The sequence below is a fragment of the Eublepharis macularius genome, chromosome 15 (assembly GCF_028583425.1).
Source record: "Eublepharis macularius isolate TG4126 chromosome 15, MPM_Emac_v1.0, whole genome shotgun sequence".
NCBI lineage: Eukaryota > Metazoa > Chordata > Lepidosauria > Squamata > Eublepharidae > Eublepharis > Eublepharis macularius.
This window is the reverse complement of record NC_072804.1, coordinates 52,611,141-52,635,309: the sequence shown is the minus strand read 5'-3', so window position 1 is coordinate 52,635,309 and position 24,169 is coordinate 52,611,141. Positions and strand designations below refer to the sequence as shown.

At 48.5% G+C, this 24,169-nt stretch overlaps 1 protein-coding gene and 1 long non-coding RNA gene across 3 annotated transcripts in view; one reads left to right on the top strand and one right to left on the bottom strand.

Annotated features, from left to right (window-relative positions):
* Positions 1-15,495, bottom strand: part of BCL3 (BCL3 transcription coactivator) — a 29,286-nt gene extending 13,791 nt beyond the window's left edge. For both annotated transcript variants that reach the window (XM_054999800.1, XM_054999801.1), the window contains exons 1-3: positions 14,480-15,495; positions 12,608-12,773; positions 6,654-6,762 (exon numbers count right to left, since the gene is read on the bottom strand). In XM_054999800.1, the coding sequence (XP_054855775.1) occupies positions 6,654-6,762; positions 12,608-12,773; positions 14,480-14,960 (756 nt within the window). In that variant the 5' untranslated portion in view covers positions 14,961-15,495. The remainder of the gene's footprint in view (positions 1-6,653; positions 6,763-12,607; positions 12,774-14,479) is intronic.
* A 484-nt stretch (positions 15,496-15,979) lies between these two features.
* On the top strand, positions 15,980-22,954 carry LOC129343542 (uncharacterized). Its single transcript, XR_008598303.1, has 3 exons — positions 15,980-16,044; positions 21,039-21,135; positions 21,489-22,954. It is a non-coding gene; the product is annotated as an uncharacterized LOC129343542 (long non-coding RNA).
* The last annotated feature ends 1,215 nt before the right edge of the window (positions 22,955-24,169 follow it).

Here is a 24,169-nt window from a genome sequence, read left to right as displayed (position 1 = left end):
GGAAAGGTGTATGCCTGGTGACACCTCAGCAGCCAAAGCCCAGCACTGCTCTCTCCCCAGTTTCCCCCCTACACACCCTCAATTAGCTAGAAAAATTATGCAACGGAAACAAAGATGAGCATTAAACTGTTTCAGCTGTCCTGTCATTGAATCTAGCTTTTAGTTGGCATAACAAACTGATTTATGTTCTCTTGTTTTTACAAAAGGCATTACGTATTCAGCCAAGTTCCTGCCACAACAACGGAGGATCTAACCCAATGTGGATAGAGTCACAATTCCATTTGTCAGTGCTGAATAATGGCTGATTCCGCACACGTTGGATAATGCACTTTCAATGCACTTTATCAATCGTTTGAGGTGGATTTTTTGTTCCGCACAAGAAAAAATCCGTTCCAAATGATCTATAAAGAGGATTGGAAGTGCATTATCCAACGTGTGCGGAATCACTCCATGTCTGCCTCTTTTGTACATTTTGATCTTGCCTTTCCTTCAAAGAGCTCGGGGTGGTATACCTCTTTTCCCCTTCCCCCATTTTATACTTACAACAACCCTGTGAGGGAAGTTAGGCCAAGTCTCTTCAAATGGCCCAGGGTCACCCTCCAACTTTTATCGCCTAACCAGGGTTTGAAACCGGGTCTCCCGGATTCTAATCTGAAACTAGTACCCCGCACCTCCTTCCAACCTCTAAAGTCTATTTCCACAGTTAAATAATTGTTATGTTACGCTTTATTTCTGTAATTTACAGTGAAATCCTAAACAGAGTTCCTCCAGTCAAAGCGCACTGAAATCAATGGGCTTAGATTGGCGTAACTCTGTTTTGGATTTCCTTGTTAATCTGTAGCTGGTTGGCAGAAGTTTAGGAGATCTGAATTCACCAGGCCATATTCCGCCTGTCCTCAGAAACACGGATAAAATTGGGTTCATGTGTTGCTGTGTTTTTGCTTCTTGCAATTATTTTTTTAATAGGTGACTTTATGACATATAGTTTTTAATTGTATATTATGAGCCATACTGAGCCTTGCATTTGGAAAGGCTTGGTGTAAATATCTTAATCTAAACGTGATAAACTGGCCTACCTTACAAGGGTTGCAGTAAGGATATGCAGAGAGATTATAGCAAAAGATGTTGAATGCTCAGAAGAAGGGAAAAAGAGCTTTGTTACGTACAGAGAGAACCAACATTTTCTCCCTCTTTGTCTTAAAATAACAGGGACTGTCACACCAAGGACGGAGGGGGAAAAACTGCCCCACTTCCCAGAGGGTGGCGTGAAAGGGATTTTATACAAGGCGATCTTTCTCTCCTTTCAGGACACGCAGTGACTCTGTACAAACACCCCACTGACCATGTGTATTTGTTTGTCACTCACACACAGCTGCCTATACTAGATCTTCTAATCTGGCACACTCAGGCCTGGTTGATGCTCTTTGCACACAGACAGCTAGCTCGGCAGGAAAGGCGTCGCTTCTGTCTGTTGTGCTCACTTTCTACTTGCAGTGAGTTCCAAAAATGTAGCCCTTCACCTGCAGACCAAAGCAGCGCAGCCCATTCAAACACCTTGTTCCCCATAGTGCTTAAATCAATATTCAGAGACTATTAGTGAAGGGGGATGGCAGAAAGCATCATCGCACACGGGTTCTGCTTGGGGAGGGAGATCTCCTGCAACACAGCAGGTCATTTCTGGGTACCGGCAGGCAAACAGCTGCAGGGAAAATTTAGCCCCCCACCCCCCATCTCACCGGAAAACTGCAGAGAAGCTCACGAGCGCCAGGCTTTGAAAGCCTCTCTTACGCACCCAGCTAACCAGAGGAAAGCCATCTGGTTCCCACAGAACTAACCGCATCCCCCCAGCACCTGCCTGTAGTGACGCAACCCGACGCTTCTCAGAAAGGGATGGGTCTGGTGCCAGAGGAGGGTTTATGAGAAACAGATAGGGAAATGACGCCGGGTCACAGACAGGTTGCAAACCAGCAAAGGGGGAAGCAGGGGCTCTACGCTCCTCTCCCGGCTGAACTTATGCACACACGCTTCAGAAGTGCCGTATAGGCAGGCGAATTAGCAAAAGGCCGCGAGAAGGAGGCTTTGTCCCTAGAAGGCCACCAGAGCAGAGGTGTAAGAGGAGAGATTGTTTCTCCAAAGTCAGAAGGCTGTCCATAGTCACAGCACAAACGTTTTACTGGAACCAGTGTGGCATAGTGGTTAGAGTGTCAGACTAGAATCTCGGAGGCTCCAGATTCAAATTTCCACTTTGCCACGGAAGCCTGCTGAATGGCTTTGGGTCAGTCGCACACACTAAGCCTAACCTACCTCACAGGATTGTTGTAAGGATAAAACGGGGAAGAAGGAATTATGCATGCGGCCCTCAACTTCTTGGAGAAAGATGCATAGGATCAGGGCGTCTTTTTCTGGGAAAAGAGGTGGTGGAACTCAGTGGTAGAACTCAAGACCGCACAATGACATCTCTTTGGGTCAGCTGGATCAAGGGGGAAGTTTTTTAAAGTTTAAATTGCCCTCGGCGAAAATGGTCACATGGCCTGGGGCCCCGCCCCCTGATCTCCAGACAGAGGGGAGTTTAGATTGCCCTCCACGCTGCAGCTGCAGCGCGGAGGGCAATGTAAACTCCCCTCTGTCTGGAGATCAGGGGGCGGGGCCACCAGCCATGTGACCATTTTCAAGAGGTGCCAGAACTCCGGTCCACTGCGCTCCAGCTGAAAAAAAGCCCTGCATAGGATAACAACTCACTAAGAGCGATCTTTGGAAAGTTGGGGGTGGCTCTTGGGCTGATGGGAAGAGGCAAACTGGGTTGGTACCAAAAGCAACTGGGAGATTTGGTTAGAAGTCTTTGGAAAGTTTTCATCTTAAAGCATCCCTCTGTCCCAGTTGGGCTAAAGAAAATCAGTCAATACATTTTTAAAAACATTAAATATTCAGGCCAATGCTAAAACCCAGGCACATTCGTTTGTGCTTGATCAAACACAGAAGAGGGCAAAATCCTAGGCGAAGCCAGTGAACTGTGGTGATTAAAGTTCTGGCCTGCAGCCAAGGAGACCCAAGCTCAAGCGTGTTGGGCGACCTCGAGCCGGTCACCTTGTATTACCAAGGGGCAATGGTTCTCTATGATATGGAGAACCATGAACACGCTTTTGGAAAGGAAATAGATTTAAGTAATACAGAGAAGCTTACAGAAAATCATATTCACAGAAGAGTTGCTACAGGAAGATAATACACGCTCACACGTCCCTTCAGCTGCTTGAAGAATGGCAGCGGGTGGACCGCCCCAGTTGCTGAATCTCAGCCCAAACTGCTGCTGGAGCGCAGTGCTGTGCTGTCCTAAGAGTGGAGACATGAGCCTCTCAGAGCCAAGCTACAAGTGACGCCTGACACAGGTTGGACACTTGTCAGCTTACCTCAAGTTTTGATGGGAAATGTAGGCATCCTGGTTTTACACCTTGGCTCTCCATTACAGCTGCAAGACCAGGGTGCCTACATTTCCCATCAAAACTTGAGGGAAGCTGACAAGTGTCCAACCTGTGCCAGGCGACTTGTAGCTTGGCTCTCAGAGAGTGAGTCGGGGACAGAGATATTGTGCCAGAGGGAGACCCGTCCACCGCATTCTCCTGCATTGACTCTTCTATGAATATGATTTCTTTTCTGTAAATGTCTCTACATGACTTAAATCAATCTATTTTCTTTCCAAAAGAAAGAAGGGCCTGGCGGGATTTGTTATCTTTCTGCTGGGCCTGCAAGACGGAGATCTTCTGCCGGGCATTTGGTGGGGGCTAGGCTGTCCTCTCGTTGGCCATACCGCTGAAGACCGTCCACCACCCATGCAGGAGCTCATAAGTGTGACGCAGGGCATGATGCAAGAGCCAAGCCCTGCGTCTAAAATGCTGAATTTTAATATTTATACCCACCTTTTCAGAAATGTTATTGCACATGGAATAATGTTTTAAATGTTTATTTATAATGTTTTTATTGTTTTAAACTGCATGTTATAAATTGTATGTTGTTACACTGCCCTGAGCCTGTCTGACGGGGAGGGCAGTCTAGAAATGTCATGTAATAAATAATAATAATAATAATAATAATAAAAGACTGGGCAACACACACACACTCAGCCTAATCTACCCCGCAGGGTTGTTGTGAAGAAGAGCGACCCAAGTATCCTGCTCTGAGCTCCTCGGAGGAATCAGCGGGATAAAAAAATGTGCTAGATAAATGTGAAGGATCGGGACAGATTGGGGGTTTGGCGAGGCAGCTGTTCGGACTTATTTTCCTAAGACTGGAAGCGGGAGGATCGATCAAGATGGGTCGTCTGTCTGTAGCAGTAGAAAGTAAGACTCTCAAAGGGTAAGTTCGGGGCAAGGGGTGTGAGATCAGTTTCCTGCGCTGCCTCTTCAGTGCCCAATGCCAGCTGCCTCTCTCTATGCAAACACCTGAATCATTTTGATACCTCTCCTCCCTGCCAGCAAGAGACCCAAGCATCACATTCTTTCTCTCTCTCTTACTTACACACACACACACACACACACACACAATCACAGCAAACGGGTAGCATCTCCCTCCTTGCCTTGCTGGCCTATCGTATCATTTCCCCACCCTTCCTCCAAGGAACAAATTGTACTCCTTTGCTCCATTTTATCCTCCCAACGACCCTGTGAAGTCATGCCTGGACAAAGTCACCCGACACACGTCATGGCTCAGTGGGGGTTGGAACCTGGCTCTCTGGTCCAACTGCACCTCGCCGGCTACCAAGCCCGACGCTCTCCAGGCCAAGGTGCAGCTCTGCCTCCTCGCTGCTCCTCCCTCCAGTTGTCCCTGCTGTTCTGACTCAGTCCCCGTTGACCATAGAGAGCAATCTTGCTTCAGCAAGACTTTGAGGAAGTTGCCCGAGGCTGAGAGCCAGCTGGGGGTAGGGAAAATCCCTGGGCGGGCGAGGTACAAAACGGCTGCCAGGAATCCGGCTTTGTCTGTTTGCTGCTGCCTGCCTGCCAAAGGCAGCAACCTCATTCCCTGGCAAGTATGTGGATTCTGCTATCTGGATGCGAGATCTTCTTTTACTCTGTAGTGGTGCTCCGTTCTTACGATCCCAGCCCCTTGCAGCGTCAGGAGAACACACTGCCGCGGCAGTCCTGCCACTGCGTCTGCAAGAACCTGCTTCTTCACAAGACAAGGAAGTGTTCTTGAATTCACCGCACTTTCCAAGTCCCACCGCTGTTCGGTCTTTCTTTTAAATTGAAATGTGGCAAAGGAAGCTGAATCCTGGAACCTCCAAACTACAGAACAAAGCATGTTTGCTTACCCACCAGGTTTTATTTGACTTCAGCTGTGGGCAAAGCAATCCTCCTCTGAAATCTTTCCCTTCTCCCTGACCCCCGAGATCTTTTTAGCCATCCTCCGTGCATCAGAGATTGCATTATGCACACACTTTCAAGCATTTCTTTCCCCAACCGTGTGAAAGTGAAAATGCAAAGCCAGGGTTCTTCAAATGCTGCGTGCTGCAGCCGGCTCTAAATCCTATCCTTGCATCAAGGTGTAGAATACTCAGTTACTAGAGTGAGCAAGTGGGACCTGGCAGGTGTCAGCGAGGAGTGGCAGTTTGCAAACTTTTGCCCTTCACAGAACCTCTTTGCAAATCGCCTGGCGTGTCCAAGAACATTTGCGTCACAAGGGAGTCTGGAAATTGCCTCATGTGAACCGACTGCTCGAGACAATATGATTGCCAACTCCTATTTGGGAAATACCCAGAAATTTGGGGGTGAAGCCTTGGGGAGGGTGGAGTTTAAGAAGGGAACTCAGCCAGATAAAATTCCATAGAGTCCACCCTCCTAAGCAGCCATTTTCTCCAGGGAGACTTATCTCCGTCACCTGGAGATCTGTTGTAATTCTGGGAAATCTCCCGGGCCCACCTGGAGTTTGGCAACCTTAACAATGCTCCCTAGTGACTGCAGGTCAGAAGGGGTGATCAGCCGGATTCCTATTCCAGATCATCTTAGCTGGGAATTCCTAGTAAGTTTCCCAGAGCCTCAAATATCCCCTAAACTGGTTTTGCAAACCAGTGACCTAGAGCTCTCAATCTTTCTGGGACCCTCCTCAACCAACTTTTCTAGATCTCTCCATTTTCCAGGGTGTTTTAAAACTATGCATCTTAAACCCATCTCCTCCTCTGTCTATCTAGCTTTCTCGTTCCTTCCTTCTCTCCGGGCTAAGGCCTGCCTTCCAATAATTATCACCTCACAACTCTTAGAATTCAGAAAGAAAAGGGCACATTTCTTGGGAGACTGTCGCTGCAGCACAAGAGAAATGACCACTTCCATTATTCAGATTATTCAGATGGAGGAATACCCATTTTCCAGGACAGGCCATGCAAGGGCTGTTAACCATGACAGTGAAATGGAACTTCCATGCTCGGAGGGAGTGTACCTCCAAATACCAGTTGCTGGGGACAAACTGTCTTTGCTTTCTCTGCCCTGTTTAGGAGCTTCCCTGTGGCATCAGGGCTGACCCCTGTCGGAAGCAGGGTGCTGAGTTAGAAGAACCCATTGCCGCCTCCTGCAGAGGGGGCACTGAGAACCCCTCTGCTACCTCTAGCAGCCCAACTCACACCCTGCTAGGAAGATCCAGCAACAGCCCACCACGAGCGCCCCCACGCTGACCTGCCGCAGGTTATTGAAGGCGTCCAAGTCCTGATGTCCCTGGCGAAAGAGACCCACCAGACGCCGGGCCATCAGCAAGTTCTCCTTCACCACAGCAATGTGGAGGGGCCTAGAGGGGGACAGAGAAAGGGGCCGTCAGGGGTAGGAAAAACAAAATCCTTTTGCACGTCGCATGCGCCTCCTCCAAATCTCAAATGTATAAGCTAAAGCCTCCACAGCAAGGCAACTGCCCTCCGCATTCCCCATCAGTTGTGGTGCCAACTGCAATTTGCACCTCGCTGCCCCAGCCCCTCCCCAGAGGTTTACATTTTGGCTAGGATTTATAGCCATCTGTTCTTCTATATTTGCCACCCGCTGTCACCCTGCGCCCAATGGCACATGCAGAGGACTGGGAGGGACAAACCAAGAGGTGCGTTCTCTGCTTTGGGCTTTTAAAGAAGGAAGAATAATGGTCCGGGCGGGCTGCAAAGATCTGACATGGAGGCCTACTCTTGCACTGAAATCTTTGCTGCTGATGACGGACTGGCAGAAAGATAAGGATCCTTTGGGGCTGGGCACACCAAGATAAGTCTGGTTGCTAGAGGAGAATAAGGGGAGGTCATGCAGGCAACATGTCTCATTCTGTCCTACCCACAGGGTGCTTAGTGCTCCCTCCATCTTCCCCCCTTGCCAAAATTTATATTCAGGGTGCTGAAAAATATCACGTGCATTGACCATACTGCAGAAATAATAATATTCTAGAGCAAGACTCAAGTCCAGTTGCACCTTAAAGAACAACTAGATTTCCAAGCAGTTTCAAGTGAGTAGCAGTGTTGGAGAAGAAAAAGGAAGTTCTCCCTATAAACTATCAATCTTGAACCCAACGATTGTAAACAATTTTAATAAAGTGCTAACCGTGAGTAAAGTGCAAAGTGCTACTTATAAATATATTCAATACAATCAATACAGAACGTACAAATGATTCAAATCAATATATACAATTCAATCCGTCAATAAATATTCATCAGTAAATAACAGCCGAAATACCAATAATCAACAATCATCATCATTCAATAAATATCATCATAAATAGAACAAAGCCAGAATACAAATCTTTAACGTATCGATGGTCCATACATAATCAAACGTGCATTCCGTGTAAGATGACAACAGAAATCAGTCCTTATCCCACAAATAAAGGGATTTGTAATCGGTAAATGATGTCTTTGCCCAGTTCTCTGGGATTTTCAGAGTGGTCACGCCTGGGGTCTCAGAATGTTGATGACTGGTATTTCGGCTGTTATTTATTGATGAATATTTATTGACGGATTGAATTGTATATATTGATTTGAATCATTTGTATATTCTGTATTGATTGTATTGAATATATTTATTAGTAGCACTTTGCACTTTACTCACAGTTAGCACTTTATTAAAATTATTAAAATGGTTTACAATCATTGGGTTCAAGACTGATAGTTTATAGGGAGAACTTCCTTTTTCTGTTACAGTGTAATCTCTCTAGTGTGGCTCTTGTTGAGCAGAGTAGCTGTGCTGGTCTGTAGTAGGAGAGCAAGTTTTGGGTCCAGCAGTACCTTAAACAGGGCTTTTTTTCAGCTAGAATGCGGTGGAATGGAGTTCCGGAACCTCTTGAAAATGGTCACATGGCTGGTGGCCCCGCCCCCTGATCTCCAGACAGAGGGGAGTTGAGATCGCCCTCTGCGCCAGTGGCACGGAGGGCAATCTAAACTCCCCTCTGGAGATCAGGGGGCAGGGCCACCAGCCATGCGACCATTTTCGCCGAGGGTGATTTAAACTTTAAAAAACTCCTGCCTTGTTCCAGCTGACCCAAAGTGACGTCATTGTGCGGTCCTGAGTTCCACCACCTCTTTTCCCAGAAAAAAAGCCCTGACTTTAAAGACCAACTAGATTTCCAGGGTATGAGGTTTCAAGAGTCAGAGCTTTGTCATCTGATGAAGGAAGCTCTGACTCTCGAAAGCTCTTATCCTGGAAATCTAGTTGGTGTTTTAGATTCCCAGAAGAGAGTTTTGCCTCTTGAAAGCTGTTCCTTGAAAATCTTTGAGGTACTACTGGACTCATATCTTGCTCTTCTACTGCAGACCAACATGGCTACCCACCTGAAATAAGCTTCATAATATTCCAGCGATCCTTACAACAGCCTTGTAAAGTAGGTCACAACTATTTCCGGCCCATACTGTAGGTGCATTGTGTGTTAAGGAAAAGGACTGAAGTATGTTAAGAGGTCAGCTAATTCAGTCTTGGGCATGCCACTTCGTTTCTTTTCTAGTCTCACCTCTGCCTACCTCCAGCACCTCACACACCTGTCTCCTTCTCCCCCCACCCTGTTCGAAAGAAGCTATACAGCTCCCTGTGATTTCACAGAAACAATTTCTTCGTTTACAATAAAACGAAACTGCCTTATCGTCTCTGGGCCAAACCCACAGCCCAAAGGAAGGAGTCCCAAGGCACAAGCTTCCAGTAAGCTCACACACTGCTCCGCCGTGAGTGTCGCTTCCTGTCTCTCTAACCGGGCAGCACTCTCACGGCAGGAGCTCTCGGCGCTGCAAACGTCCTCACAGCAGCATTGCAACCAGGGCCCCGGGAGACACAGCTTCCCAAAGGCCAGTTCATTCTCCCCTGTAGCTTCTTTCTCTGCAGGCTGCATGCTCGAAGAGAAGTTCCCAAATTGGGACCCTGTAGTACAGGAGGAAGTGGAAAGAGGGAGGCCAGGAAGTCTGTGCCCCCCCCAAAAGACTAGCAATTGCTCACCTCTTCCCTGTACTCCATTCCAGTAAACAGGGAAGAGCTGCTAACAATTACGTCTGGGGGAAACGTCAGCAGATGGGGAGGAGCAGTGGGGGGGGTGTTGGAGGGGGCAGCCAGTGGACAGGGGATTCCCCCCATAGCCTCAATTGGCTCAGCTGAAAGAGCAGCAGGAAGTGCTCTCAGGGCAAAAACAGCGGAGAAAGCAAGCTCTTTTCAGTTTTAGAAGTGCACCAGAAAATATACACTGATTTATTTCCCCCCAGGTAATAAAAACTGGATCGCGTGGGTCCAAAGATTTATTGAGCCCAACGTACTTCCTTGCTACCAGGCCTCTGGAAATTGAGAAACTGGACACAAAAGCAATGTCTTTCCCTCATTTGCCCCGAGCGTTTGATAGGCAAAGGTATATTGCTTCTGCACATGCAGCTCCCATTGATCTTCCACAGTTAAGGGGGGGGGGGAACAGCCTTATCTTAGCGACAATCACAGAATTAATTCCAGGTGTGAATTTTCTCCAAGGAAGCACTTCCTCTGGTCTTGATGTAGTAGCAATCCATTTCATTGGAAAACCCCAAATTCTCACTCCCTTTCTGGCAATACTAAGAAGAAAACCGTACAGGGGTCAGATGCAGTACTTTGCCCAAATATGGGAGGACCTAGGTTCGAATCCAGGGAACAAAGAGCCTCACCCCATGAGACAAAATACACTCGAATTAAAGTGTAATTCGAGTGTATTTGAGTGTAATTCGAGTGAAATTCAAGTGGATTTTGTCTCGTGTGATTTGACTCACAGAGACCTCAAGGTCCATGGCTCACTGGGAAGAGGCCATGGCTCAGTGGGAGATCACTTATAAGGTCCCAAGTTCAATTCCTGACATCTCCAACTAAAAGACTCTCTGAAAAAGGGGTGTTGAGAGAGACCTATATCTGCTTGGGACTCCAGCGAGCCAGTAAGAGTATGCCTTATTGAGCTACAAGAGGGCCAAACTACACATGACTCAAACAGCAAGTGTATTCCGCCCTGTTCACTTGCCCTCCACTTGCTCTCCACTCAATCCACTTGCCGTTCAAGTGTCATTCGTCACTTGTAGTTTGGCCCTGAGAGCCAGTGTGTTGCAGAGGTCCTGCAGAGACCCAGGTTTGAATCCCCACTTGCCATGAAAGTCACGGGGTGCATGTCTGTGCGCCTTGGGCTAGCCTCTTAGCCTAATCCTACCCTCACAGTGCTGTTGTGAGGATAAATTGAACTATGTACACAGCCCTGAACTTCTTGGAAGATCAAAATGTACTAAACAAAACAGATAGACCCATAGTCTGGCATGGTATAAAGTAAGTCTATATGTTCTGGAACCAGTATGGTGTAGTGGTTACAGTGCTGGATTAGGATCAGGGTTACCCAGGTTCGAATCCCCACTGCGCCATGGAAGCTTGCTAGGAGAGCTTGGGCCAGGCACACACTTTCAGCCTAATCTATCTAAGTGGCTTGTTGGGAGGATAAAATGGAGGAAGATGCAAGCTGTTTTGGATCCCCATTGGGGCGAAAGGTAATGGAGTAAATAACTAACAGTGCAATCCTAAGGAGAGTTACTCCAGAGTAAGCCCATTGAACTCTCCTTAGGATTGCACTGTAAGTCAATCTCAAGCTTACTAGACAAACAATAGATCCAGAGCAGTTAGCCATGTTAGTCTATAGTTGCAAAATAGTAAAGAGTCCAGTAGCACCTTTAAGACTAACTTTATAGTAGTATAAGCTTTCGAGAACCACAGCTCTCTTTGTCAGATGCATTGTCAGCTTTTGAGAACCACGGCTCTCTTTGTCAGATGCATTGTCAGCTTTTGAGAACCACGGCTCTCTTCGTCAGATGCATCATCAGCTTTTGAGAACCACAGCTCTCTTCATCAGATGCATTGTCATCTGACGAAGAGAGCTGTGGTCCTCAAAAGCTGATGATGCATCTGATGAAGAGAGCTGTGGTTCTTGAAAGCTTAAGCTACTATAAAGTTGGTTTGTTTTAAAGGTGCTACTGGACTCTTTACTATTTGACAAACAATAGAATATTTTCTGCCCCTGAAACATCTTCTTCTACCCACAACATTGTGCCAAGTACAATCTAGCCTAAGATACAATCTCCAGACAACCCCAGGATACCACATTCTAGTTGGGCTAAATCAAAAACTGCTTGTACATGTGTTATCTCTGTGGTAGCCCCCACATTGCGGAATGGCTTGCATGAGAAGGCCAGGAAAGCTCCCACAATCCTGCCTTTTGGCAAACTATGCAAGACTAAATTTTTCTACTCAGATTTTAACGCTGTGCCATAAGAAATAGCTCAAAGAGATACCTTGGTAAGGGACAGGGAGTGTAGGCTATTGGGTACTGTCTACTGATGTAGATATGTTCCTACTAGGTAGTTTGATGTTGCTAAAGATGTCGTGTTAATTACTTACGCTTTGATTCAGAAAGGTTTCATCTACGACGCTTTCTACACAAGACATCTTACATGGGGACGCTCAAGTGTAGGGAGATGCAATGTTAGCCAGGAAGTGTAATTGAAAAAGACAGAGCCAGCGGAGAGCGCTCCTCTGAGGGTTTGTTAATTTCATCATTGCCTCCTGGAAGGCTCTGTCAATTTCACCTCTTTCCCAGAGGAGACGATGAAATTAACAAACCTTCCGAGGAGCAATTTCCGCTGGCTCTGTCTTTTTAAACTACACTTCCTGACTAACATTGCATCTCCCTACACTTGAGTGTCACTGTGTAAGATGTCTTGTGTAGAGAGACTCTATGTGTTCAGCTTTATGCTATTTTTCAAATCTGCCATACCCTCTTGTATCTGTTTTCACTGAATGTCCCAACTGTCGATCATATTGTATTTTTGCTGTGAATGTCCTAGCTAATGATTTTATTGTATTCACTTGCAGTATGTAATCCTCTTTGGATCTCAGTGAGAAAGGCAGACTATTAATAAATAACAACAACAAAAACAATAATGTCAAGGGATGTGGCCCTAGAATATAAGAATGAGCACCTTGGAGCTTGCAAAGATAGCCTTTTGACCAGAAAGGACAATGTACTCTCCCTAACACATTCCCTGTTCTGGTCAAATCACACTTTTTCAGGACCACAGACTCGAGATGCTAGCCCACCCCTCTCTCAATGACACCCACCCAAAGAAGCCCCCCCTTACGTGTCTCCATCTTCATCTTGCTTCGTTGCCATGGCAATGTCCAGCGCAAGCTGGGTCTGTTGTGGGCACAGCAGTGAGTAGGGACTGGGGACCCCCAGTACATGGTGTGGAGCCATGGGGTGCAAGACAGGTGTCAGTTCGGGGCTGAGGAAAGGGGCAGAAAGACCTGAAGGGGAGAAAAAAAGTGGATTTGTTAAGGCAATGCAAAGAGGTCCAGCCTCCCATACCCTCCCAACTGCAGCGTAGGAGTTAAGGGTGCCAGCAATAAGGAGATTCCAAGTGCTTAGAGGGGACTTCCCCCAAAAGTCGGGTTGCCAGCCTCCAGGTGGTAACTGGAGATCTTCCAGAATTAAAACTGATCTCCGGGCTACAGAGATCAGTTCACCTGGAGAAAATGCCATAGAGGGGGGACTCTATGGAATTACACCATGCTAAGATCTTTCCCCTCCCCAAAACCTGCTTTCTCCAGGCTTCACCCCCCAAATCTCCAGGAATTTCCCAACTTGGAGCTGGCAACACTACCCAGAAGAGAGGCCTCAGAGAGACCCTTCGAATGCACCTGCCCCTCTCTCGGTGATCTAAAAAGTCCAGTTCTGGGTTTAGGGGGTAGAGAGATATGGGGAAGTTTCCAAGGCTGGCTCCTGGATACAGCAAGATGAAACTACCGGAAAAACGGCATATTTTATGAACATTTGCAGTGGTTATTTCAAATGGCTCCTAATAAGCCTTAAGATACAGGTTCTGTCTCATGGCATAGCCACAGAGCCTGAAAAACAGGGGAAGGGGGGTGCAACTGTTTTTCCTTGATATCCCCCCCCCCCCCGATGAAATCTTTTATTAAGCTCATATTGCTCATATTGGCTAAAGTGGCTGTGATGGCGGTGGTAAAAATGCTCACAGAATGTTCGAAAACTGGTGCCTCGGACTTTGGCTGGAGTCCAGGCCACTCCGTCAGAGGATCAGGGTGGCCTTACCCAACTGCTTGGCTCAGATGAAAGGATTACAAGAGCCCCCCCCCCCAATATGTGCTAGTTTCTTCCAATGGTAGCGGAGAAGCAGGGATTATGTACACCCTTCTAAAAGTGGCATGTCCAGAGAATTATAGCAGCCTGGGTGTCAAATTTTGACGATATTTGTCCAAGGCTGACCTTTTCCTATAGGGCAGTCCAATTCCTCCACCCCAAGGCCAGATGAACAAACTGGCCTCAGGTCTGACAAAGAGTTCTGTAGGGCTCAGGAGTTCTGCATCATCTTTCGAACTACCGGTTGGTCCATAAAAAGAATAACAGGTGAGTATATTTTGAGTGGCCACAGTCACTACTTTTAGTCCTGCTTGCAACAGCCTTGGTAGGTAGGCCCATGTTACACCCCCACTGCAGAAAACCACAGCTCATCCAAGTCGACCTTGAACATTTCTAGACTAAAAAAGGGGGACTTCCTAGCTCACAGCTCATGCTCTTAGCCACTGGCTCACAGCTCATGCTCTTAGCCACTGGCTCACAGCTCATGCTCTTAGCCACTGACATTGTGCTTTTCTCTCTTTTTGTGGGTCCAATACTCGGAGCTACCCATTTTACAGGCATCTTCTCAACCTTACTGTAATATTCCATGGGCCAAACCATTCCCCCTTCTTATCTCCTGCAGCTGGGCACAAAGAGCACCCTTAGGAAGCCAAAGGTCTCCTCGTCACCTTAGATGGTAAGCAGGGCCCCCTGTCTTCCGAAGCGATACTCTGTCTTTGGGCAGGGGTGCTGGGGACCTGCCAGGCATTTGCAGAGCAGGAAGCTGGCAGTAAAATCGAAGGGGTTTCTCCCTCCTTTCGGGCAAGGATGGGTGCCGTGTAGGGAAAGATACCAGCCATGGGGTTCTTACCTGAGTAATATGCAGCTGGCAATCTGGGATAGCCAATGGAGATGTAAGGGGGACAATAGCCATTGCAGGGAGGCCCCCAGGCTTCCAACTCCCCCTCACTGTTCTCAGTCTTGGGCACCTTGCCAGCCAGCGGCCCCTGAGTCTCCCCATTGCCCCCCTGCACGGCATAGCGGCGCTTCCGCAGGGGCAGACAGGTCTCTGCCTTCTTCTCCCCTTCGAGCCCTGCCTGGGGGGAAGCCGCACTTCGCACTCCTGACAGGACAGATCCAGAAGTAAAGGGACAAGGGGAAGTCTGTGCTCCCTCGGGCTCCCCAGAAGGCTTACACCCCGGAGTCCGTGGGGCCCCGCTGCTCAAAGAGATCTCTGCCTCCGGTGGCTTTCTGCTGCTATCAGGTGAAGCGGCTCTGTCCGAGGGGGCCCCACTGCCTCGGCCATCTCCCTTCCGCCAGGTTCTCAGGTCCACAGGTAATTCCCCTGCCATGGGTGCCGAATCCTAGGTGTTGCCCGATCTGGCAGGCCACCAGGAAGAACGTCTCCAGCGCCCTTCCAGAACCGGCTTGCCCAACTGTATCAGGTCTCCAAGGTCGGAAGGTCACCAGTCTATCATCTTCGCAGGTTCGATCTCCTTATTTCCCTTCCGGTCAGGTAGGTCACCAAAGACCCCTGCGCACACACACTTCAGCCGCTGGGAACAAGGGGACAGGTGTCGCCGTCCAGTCCCCCCCAGGGATCTTTAGCTGGCTCCTGTCCCAAGCCCTTCTAAAGGCTCCAGATCTTCCGGTTGTCACCCTATGAACGCCATGCAATCGCACCTAGCTTCTTTCTTCACAGGGTGTGGCCAGTGGGTGGGGTGGCATCCTCTTCCACGGAAGCCAAGAGCCCGTCTTTCCTGGGATTTGCAGGCGGCGGTGGGCAGGAAGGGCCTCCAAAGTCCCTTTACGGCTCGGGAGCGGTCACCAGCCCAACCCCACCCGATCGCCAAGCTCCTGCCCGTGCCAAGTCATCCTCTCCCTTGCCAAGCGCAGGTAACACCCCCCGGCTGGGTCGGCTGCGCCCTCAGCGGCCCGTGGGCGCCCAGGAGTGAACCCCGCGCGGCAGCGGTGGCACCCTCTCGCCCACCCTCCCCGGGAGAGGAAGGAAGCCGGGACTTCCCCGTGCTCTCAGCTGAACGCTAGGGACTTTCTCAGACGCCTCTTACCGGCCTCGCCTCGCCTCCCCTCCCCGGGGGAGTTCCGCCTCCTGCTCCGCCTCCTCCCGGCCGCGGCAACCGCAAGCAGCAGGGGAGCCCCGTTCCGTGCGCCCTGGGCGCATCGCCAGGCGCGCCGGGTGCGCCCTGGGCGCACGGCCAACTTCCAGCCAGGGGGAGGGAGGCGCTTGGCTTGCGCTGCCCTTTTCCCGGATTCTCCCCTCCCAGGCGGAAAACGCCCCGCAGGGGAAGGGCACGGAGTGCGACGGCCCCTCCCCGGGCCGAGGCCACAGGGCGCAGCCTGGAGGCGATTAACTCTTTCCCCGCTGTCAGTGGCGGTCGACGGGGCGCCTGGAGAAATCCGTGAAGATCCTTTCAGGTGGGTAGCTGGGTTGGTCTGCAGGAGAAGAGCCAGATTCGAGTCCAGGTGCACCTTAGAGACTGATCCCTGGAAATCTAGTTGGTCTCTAAGGTGCAACCAGGCTCGAATCTTGGAGAAATCCAGAAACGCTCCGGCGTGGAGATTTTCCACCGCAAATCTCTGCGCCTCCGCCGCAAGCAAGCTCCTTTCCTAGAGCGGAGCCAGCTATACCAGTTGGAATTCTGCCTGTCAACAAACTATTAAAGGTATTGTAGCCCCGCTGGATAAAGTGAGGCTGGAGCTTGCTTGGGCGTGTGGGCCACAGTGTCCAGTTGTTCCCGGGGAAACGAGTTTGGACGGTGGCTTGCTAGCGCGGCCCTATGCTTGTTTCATCCGAAGTCAGCCGAACTGTGTTTGATAAGGCGATTGCAGTAAGTAAGACGATTGCAGATGAGCAAAGAGGTCCGTTGTTTTTTATTGTTTGCCAGCCTCCAGGTGGCGGCTGGAGATCTCCCGGAATTACAACTGATCTCCAGGCCACAGGGATCAGTTCCACTGGAGAAAATGGTGGACTCTATTGCATTAGACCCTGCTGAAGTCCCCCTCCACAAAGCCAGCCCGCTCCGGGCTCCACCCCCGAAATTTCCAGGAATTTCCTAACCTGGAGCTGGCAACCCCTCCTCTTGGGCCAGAACAGCCCAAGAGGTTACGCTCCCATCTCTAACGGAAGTTTTCCTCTGCTAGTTTTCTAACAGAAGCTTCACCTGTTAGACCCCAGCCTGTCAGGTTGCTATTCGAGTCACCCGAGGAGGACGGAGGACAACTTTTCTCTAGAAGTCTAGACTCTGCAAAAAACAAGTTGCGTGGACCGGATCTTTAGATCGGAAGCGCCTTGAGCGGCAGAAACAAAGCCAGACTAGCCTGTTCTCCTCTAGCGGTGGCGAAGGCGGGGGGGCACCGGGTGCCTCCGGGCTGCGTGAAGGGACCAGCATGGTGACGTTTGCTTTACGCGCGGGGGGAACAAAACGGGATTCCCCGTAAGTGGACTAAAGAGCAGGCTGGGAATAGCGGCGGTGCGCAACGGGGCCCCCTGCCGGTCAGAGGAGGCATGGCTAAGCGAAGAGCAGCGGCTGCCTTATCTCAAGGGACTCTCAAGGCCTGCATTGCCTGCTCTGGCTGGCAGCGGCTCTCCAGGGTGTTTCCCCCACCTGCCCACGACTGGATCCTTTTCCTTCTTTTTCAAAAACCAGGACCTTCTGCACGCCAGGGTGATGCTCTGCCCCTGAGCCAAGTCCCTTGCGGACATGTCTGGGGCTGGGGGGGGGCTGGCCGGATTGCTCAGAAGGATGTGTGCCGAATGAGGCACAGGGGCCCTTTTGGAATCCATCTTGGAAGAGGCGGTGCCGGAGAAGGCAGGTCTTCTCGGGAGCTCAGCGTGGGGTGTGCACACATGTGCATAACTGAGGTTCAAGTAGCCTCCGAAAGGGTCCCCCAAATTCTAGCTGGGCACCCCGAGGCCCACTGATGCGTTGACTCCTGCTGGCTTGTTTCTTGTCCGAAGCAAAGAGCCAGTCCTGGTTGTCCCTCACATCGCTGAAGCAGGAAATCTTTCAGAAGGCCGCATTTGCCTATTTAGATACAGCTGCTACTGTCGTAGAAGGCTGTTTGGCTTAGAATTTTTTTTTTATGTCATTTATAGTCCGCCTTTCTCACTGAGACTCAAGGCAGATTACACAGTGTGAGATTAGTACAGCCAATATTAGGAACATTTCCATAAGCAACGCCATAGGGTACATAGATACAAATTTACAAAGACATAGGCCGAATCCACACTTCCTTTTGTTTCCGTGCCTTTTTCGCAAGCGGTGCGCTGTTCATGCAGATACTCACACGCTTTCCCATTCTGCTTGTTCCCCGCCATCACCACGCCACAATTGCGCCTTCCTTCCAAACCACCTGATAGTGGCGGAAATCCGTTTTCTCCCCGCCTTTTTTTTTTTTGCGCAGCCAGAAAGGTCAGTATATCGGTAAACCAACTGTAGTGAGCAGTGGTTTGCGTGGGAAAAGAAACGGTCACCGGAGCATGCGCATGTTACACGGGGACCGTTTCCCTACTGTGTCTCGCCATTTTTAAGAGCACAAGGAGTCAAGAAGACGAGCAATCCTGTATTTCCCACAACGATCGTCTCCAGTAAACGGCAGGTGTGGAAAACAAATATATTCCTGAAAGCGTAGGACGCAGGTGGGAGATTCTGCCATGTGCGAAAGACAGAATGCATCATCTCGTGGTGTCGCGTGGCTGTGCTGCGAAGCATGCCAACCACAATCTGAGCCATCATCACAAATATCACACTCTGAGCATCCATGTTGTTAATTACTAAAAGCAGAAAACCACTCTGAGCAGCAGAATTTCTGGACAATGCCTTTAATGTGACAATCTAATTTCAAATTTGCCCGCCATACCAACCAGCCAATTGTTAGAAAGTGGTCTGTGACGAGCAAAAAATGAGCCAATCAAAGATGAGGGGGAGGATACATTGCCATTTCTTAAAAGTTGGAATATCGGTATACCGGAAAATTTACCTTAAAAAAAAACAACGCTTTACTGTAACGCTTTACTCAGTGGCGTGTGGAGAAATGATTGCACCATTAAGACGCACTGGAAGGGTGAATGTGATGATGCACAGCATGGTAGCGGAATGAACCCGATTGCCACGACTGCGCAAGATAAGCGGATGGTGAGTGAGTGTGGATTCGGCCATAGCATTACTAGGAATCCAATACAACATAGTGGTGAAGTCTGTGGTTCCTAATTCATAAGCGAAGCATCTGAGACCCCCTACCCTATAGTAGAGCTCTCCTTTCTGAGTAAAAAGCCTTTTTGAATAATTCGGGAACGGCTCAACGTTGTGTAAATGTCTCCTCCCTCTAGGGTTGCCAGCCTCCAGATAGTGGCTGGAGATCTCCTGGAATTACAACTGGTCTCCAGGCCACAAAGGTCAGTTCACCTGGAGAAAATGGCTACTTTTGGGGGTGGACTCTATGAAATTATGCCATGCCAAGGTCTGTTCCTTCCCCAAACCCCACTTTCTCCAGGTTTCACCTCCCAGATCTCCAGGAATTTCCCAACTCAGAGCTGGCAACCCCCCCCCCCTCCCGTGATGGCCATTTTGTGATTGGTCCTGCCTCCCATGGCAGCCATTTTGTTATGGTGCCTGCTGTTCTTTTCTCAAAGTTCCCACATTCTCAACAAGATTGGGAGCCCTTCTTCTTCCCCAGTGTTTCCAAGCTTCTCATAGGTTTTTGCATCATGGAAACCTGAGTGTTGAGGGAAATAAGGATTGCAGGTTCAACCCACCCTCCTTCTGTCTGGCTCACCAATCTGCACACACCTCCTGATCTAGTGTGGCCACAGACTCAAAAGGCAACCTCTGTTAACAGCAAGCAGGCCTGTGCCTTCTTTGCATCAGTAGCAAGCATGGTTCAGTCTCCTCTGGTCCCACCGAAAAGCAATTAATCTGCTCTGGCCAAGGTGTATTGTGGGCAGGGAGAGCAACAACAGAACATGTATTCGTGCAGAGACATGGCAGAGAGACTCCCTGTCGATGGGAGCTTCAGGTTCACAGGATCCTTTTGTTGTCATTTGTATTTATTTTGCTAGCAGTACTTGGGGTGCTGGAGACTGCTGCTATACAACTCTTAGGCGGATGTGCTGAATCACGTTGGCAGAATGATTCATCTGGGATGACTATCAGTTTCTGATAAAGAAACAGCACTCTTGTGCAGAATTGCATACCATCCAGTTATTTTTTTTTAATTTTTATTTGTGTTCTCCAGGGCTTTTTTTCAGCGGGAAAGCGGTGGAACGGAGTTCCGGCACCTCTTAAAAATGGTCACATGGCTGGTGGCCCCGCCCCCTGATCTCCGGACAGAGGGGAGTTTAGATTGCCCTCCGCACTGGAGCGGCAATCTCAACTCCCCTCTGTCTGAAGAAGAGGGGGTGGGGCTACCAGCCAGGTGACCATTTTCCCTGAGGGCAATTTAAACTTTGAAAAACTGCCCCTTTGTTCCAGCTGACCCAAAGTGATGTCATTGTGTGGTCTTGAGTTCCACCACCTCTTTTCCCAGAAAAAAAGCCCTGGTGTTCTCTATAGGCTGCCTCCCTTACTGAGATTCAAGGAGGTTTACATACTGTAAGTCAAATACTGTCAATGGCTGGGACATTCTCTAAACCATACCATACGGGACAGATTGCAGTGAAATATCTGGAGAACTCCATTCTTTTACCCTTCTAGCCAGGAGATTGATTTCATTACTTAAAAATTTGTGTTCCGTCTTTCCCCCAAAGAGCCCCGGGGTCTGGCGATGATCCACCGGCGCGTCTAGGTCTTTAACTGCCTTCAAAGGCATTGTGCTGGATGTCAGTTCACAGCCTCCCAAAGTGGGCGGAGATGTGAGGCTTGGACCAAAGGTTGTGCCTACTATGGCTGTAACTGCAAAATCAGGCGCCACCAGATTCTGCTAGGTTCCTCCCACAAACCACCCGGTGTTTCCTTGGTGCTGCCACGCCTTCATTACCATCTGGTCATTCTCCGTTTGCTATGGATGAAGAAGTCCAGTTGCCCTTGTAACGGCTGTTTGCACTCTGAAGAAAGATGGCTCTTGCCCAGGCTGCAGTTCTCTCTCTTTTTAAACTTTTAAAATCATTATTATTATTATTTAATTTTACAACAATAAACATATGAAACAACTGTTATAAAAGAAAAAAAATCTTCAATATACAGCAACCATTTGGTGTTAATATACAATTCATAATTAGAAGATTACAATAATAGAGATAAATGTAATTCTGACACCTGGTCACTGATACACGCGGCAATTCTCTTCTTCCTTTGGAGTGGGTTTGTGTCTGAAGTCCAGTTCCATCGGGCTTTGCCCACATAGTTCCTATGGAGATGCTGTGCATGCAAACAGGAGCCACGGATGACTCAGGGACTCGTATCTCTCTGCAGCGCGACTGCGGAAACCCACGGAGTGATTCACTGACGGCTCATCCGGCAAATTGGCAACGGAACCAGGAATCGAACCCAGAGCCCCAGTTTAACCCAGGTATCCTGACTTATAGAGCTCCCTGCGTTCTGACTGGCTCTGCTCCTGTGCCTTTAGTTGTGGCATGGCGAGCCAAAATGAAGCAGGTGAACCCACAAGATCCCAGTTGAAGGGTGGCAGGTATTGGGAGAGACCCCCACGGAGCATCTGCTGATGTGCTCACATCATGTCCAGGTTTTTGCCCAGACGTGACATCAACATGTTGTGTGATATCATTTCCGCCCCCCCCCCCTCCCCAGCTGTTCTCCTGCTGGTCTGAATGCAAAGAATTTTTGCACCAATATATTGTTATAAAAATCCAATATATTGTTATAAAAATTTTGACTGTATATTCCCGGTATTGTTTCTTGTAGGTCTGAATGCAAAGGCAGATGGCAGAATGTCTGTGGGTAAATAGCATGCTTGCTATATATTCCTTTCCTTTCTTTCAAGCACCTTTGATCCAATGATCTTGAGCAGTGGATAAGGAGTCTTTATTTCTTTAAGGAAAATATGATGGAGTGATGCTTGGCCAAAGCCAACGTGATCCTTGGGTCTCTCTGTGTGTTACGGGCTGTCAAGTTGCCTCCAGCCTATGGCGACCCTTTGAATGGAAGACCTCCAAAATCTCATATCATTATCAGACTTGCTCAGATCCCGCAAACTGGAGGACAAGGCTTCTTTTATTGAGTCGGGTCTCTATTAGGGCATGAACCGGGAAAATATCGAACCGTGCAGTTCGTGGTTCGTCATGTTTCATGAACCACAAACATTCACGAACTTGCCCCGGTCCACAAACCAGTTCGTTCGGTTTGTGAAAACGTCACTTCCGGGGCAGCAGAAGGTCACTTCCGGGGCTGCAGAAAGCCCCCCCCCGCCATTGCCTAGGAAACTGATTCGTGTTAGGCTGTCTGCAGTGACAAACCAAAAAACGAACCAAACGAACCAGCCTAAAGTTCATAGCGGTTCGTCAGAAATGGGCTCTGACAAAGTGCCCATTTGTGAACCACAAACTGGCCAGGTTCCTGACAAATTTTGGTTCATATTTTGGTTCGTGGCCACCTCTAGTTTCTATCCACCAGCAAATAAGGAACTATATTGTCTTTTGATACAGTAGGAGATAGTTCAGTTAAAATAGGAACAATTCACAGGTTATGATAAGAATTGTAATGACAGCATTCCAATATCATATGGGACAAAGTGTCAACCTTTTCCAAGTCCCATTGACAAAGTCTATCCGAGTAAGGTATATTATGGTATCTCCCATATAAAACTGCTAAAGGGGTGGCATTCAGACGTGCAAGCATAAATGCTCTGCTGTAGCGAAGACCTGTTAAGAGTTTAATGTAGGCTGGGATTGTTGGAGATGGAAGGATGCCAAAGAACTGGGTAGTACAAGACAGAGGCTATCCCCAGTATCAATGACAAAACAACCACAAAATACACAAGGGAAAGAAAGTCAATTACCTTCAGAATGTATCAATACATAAATTAATGCAAAAATATTTATCTGATGTGAATAATAAACAAATGCGAGCATATAAACATCTCAATTTACAATATCTCGGTTTTCAATACACCTTACTGAAAGACATACAGTTCGTTCTACAGCGTCCTCAAGAACAGAGTCTCTAAGTTCTGAATGAATTTCACTGAGACGCTGGAGAAATTGGCAAACGTCCTCTTGCGAAAACGATTCTCTGTATCCAAAGAGGAAAACAATCCGTCAGGAACCGGCCTCAACTGACCTCGTAGAACCAGCAAGTGAAGTTCACAGTTTCTGACTGTGAACAGGGTTGATGTCAAGTAGTTATACGGTTCAATAACCAATTTCAATATACTGTTACGTGCCTATACATTATTGTTAATAAAATTTTGAATATGTTAGTAAGTTTACGCGGGTAACATTTTGTTCGTAGCCTTGTATTACCGTGTTTCTCTCTGTTGCTGGTAGAAAGCTAGCATGGCAGGGGAATGGTATGCTAGATTTTTTTAAAAAGTTATAGACAGGGAACCAGACATGTAGACTGTCTTCTCCGAGCCTAGATTGACAGACTTTAGAAATAGCTTTCTTACTTGAGCTTGTTGGTTGTATCCAGTGGCCTGTCTCTGGAAAGGGCAGGGGGACCAAAGGAAGCTTTTTGCCCCCTTGCTTGTTTAAGCAGGGAGATTCTGGTCCAGTGATCCTAATCCCAGCAAAACACAACATGAAAGACTCAGGGCGGAGCCTGGCCATTTCTCCCCTGGCTAGTTGGCAACTTAAATTCCTGTTGAATGATCCAAGGAGAACTCAACTTCCTTTGGAGTGTGTTTGTGTCTCAGCTTTTGTGGTTCTGCTTCAGCAACTGAACTGAAGCAGATAAGCAAATCCAGGCCAGTTTAGTTCCCAAGAGCCCTTTGTTACATAATTTGGAGTTCTGTGGAAGAAAGGTGGGCGATGGACGTCATGAAGAACTAAATAAATATTATGCCTCATTTTCATGGCATGTGTGAAATGTGCAGAGTTCCAGCATTCTTCACTGGTTTCCGTTTCATAATAACCCTCTCATATGTCCCCAGCTGCCCTGATCTGGATAGCCCAGGCAAGCCCAATCTCATCAGAACTCGGAAGCTAAGCAGGGTTGGCCTTGGTTAGTAATTGGATGGGAGACCTCCAATGAATATCAGGGTTGCAGAGGCAATGGCAAACCACCTCTGTTAATCTCCTGCCTTGAAAACCCCACTAGGGGTTGCCATAAATCAGCTATGGCTCAACGGTACTGTCTACCACCATGTTCGCAGATAACCTGTCTTTAGAAGCTGCATTTTCGCATTGGGAAGTAAGACGCTTCTACCACACTGAGACCCATTCTGGTGTAGTGGTGTCAGACTAAATTCTGGGAGAGCCATGACGCTTACTGAGAAACTTCAGGCCATTGCCTTTCTCTCAGCCTAACCCTACCTCGCAGCCTGCGAGGAACTATTTGTTCCTTAGCAGAATGGCGGGATAGAAATGTGCTGGGTAAATCTTGTCCCCCAGGGTGCATGCATATAAATGCCAGTGCATGGCCTCTAT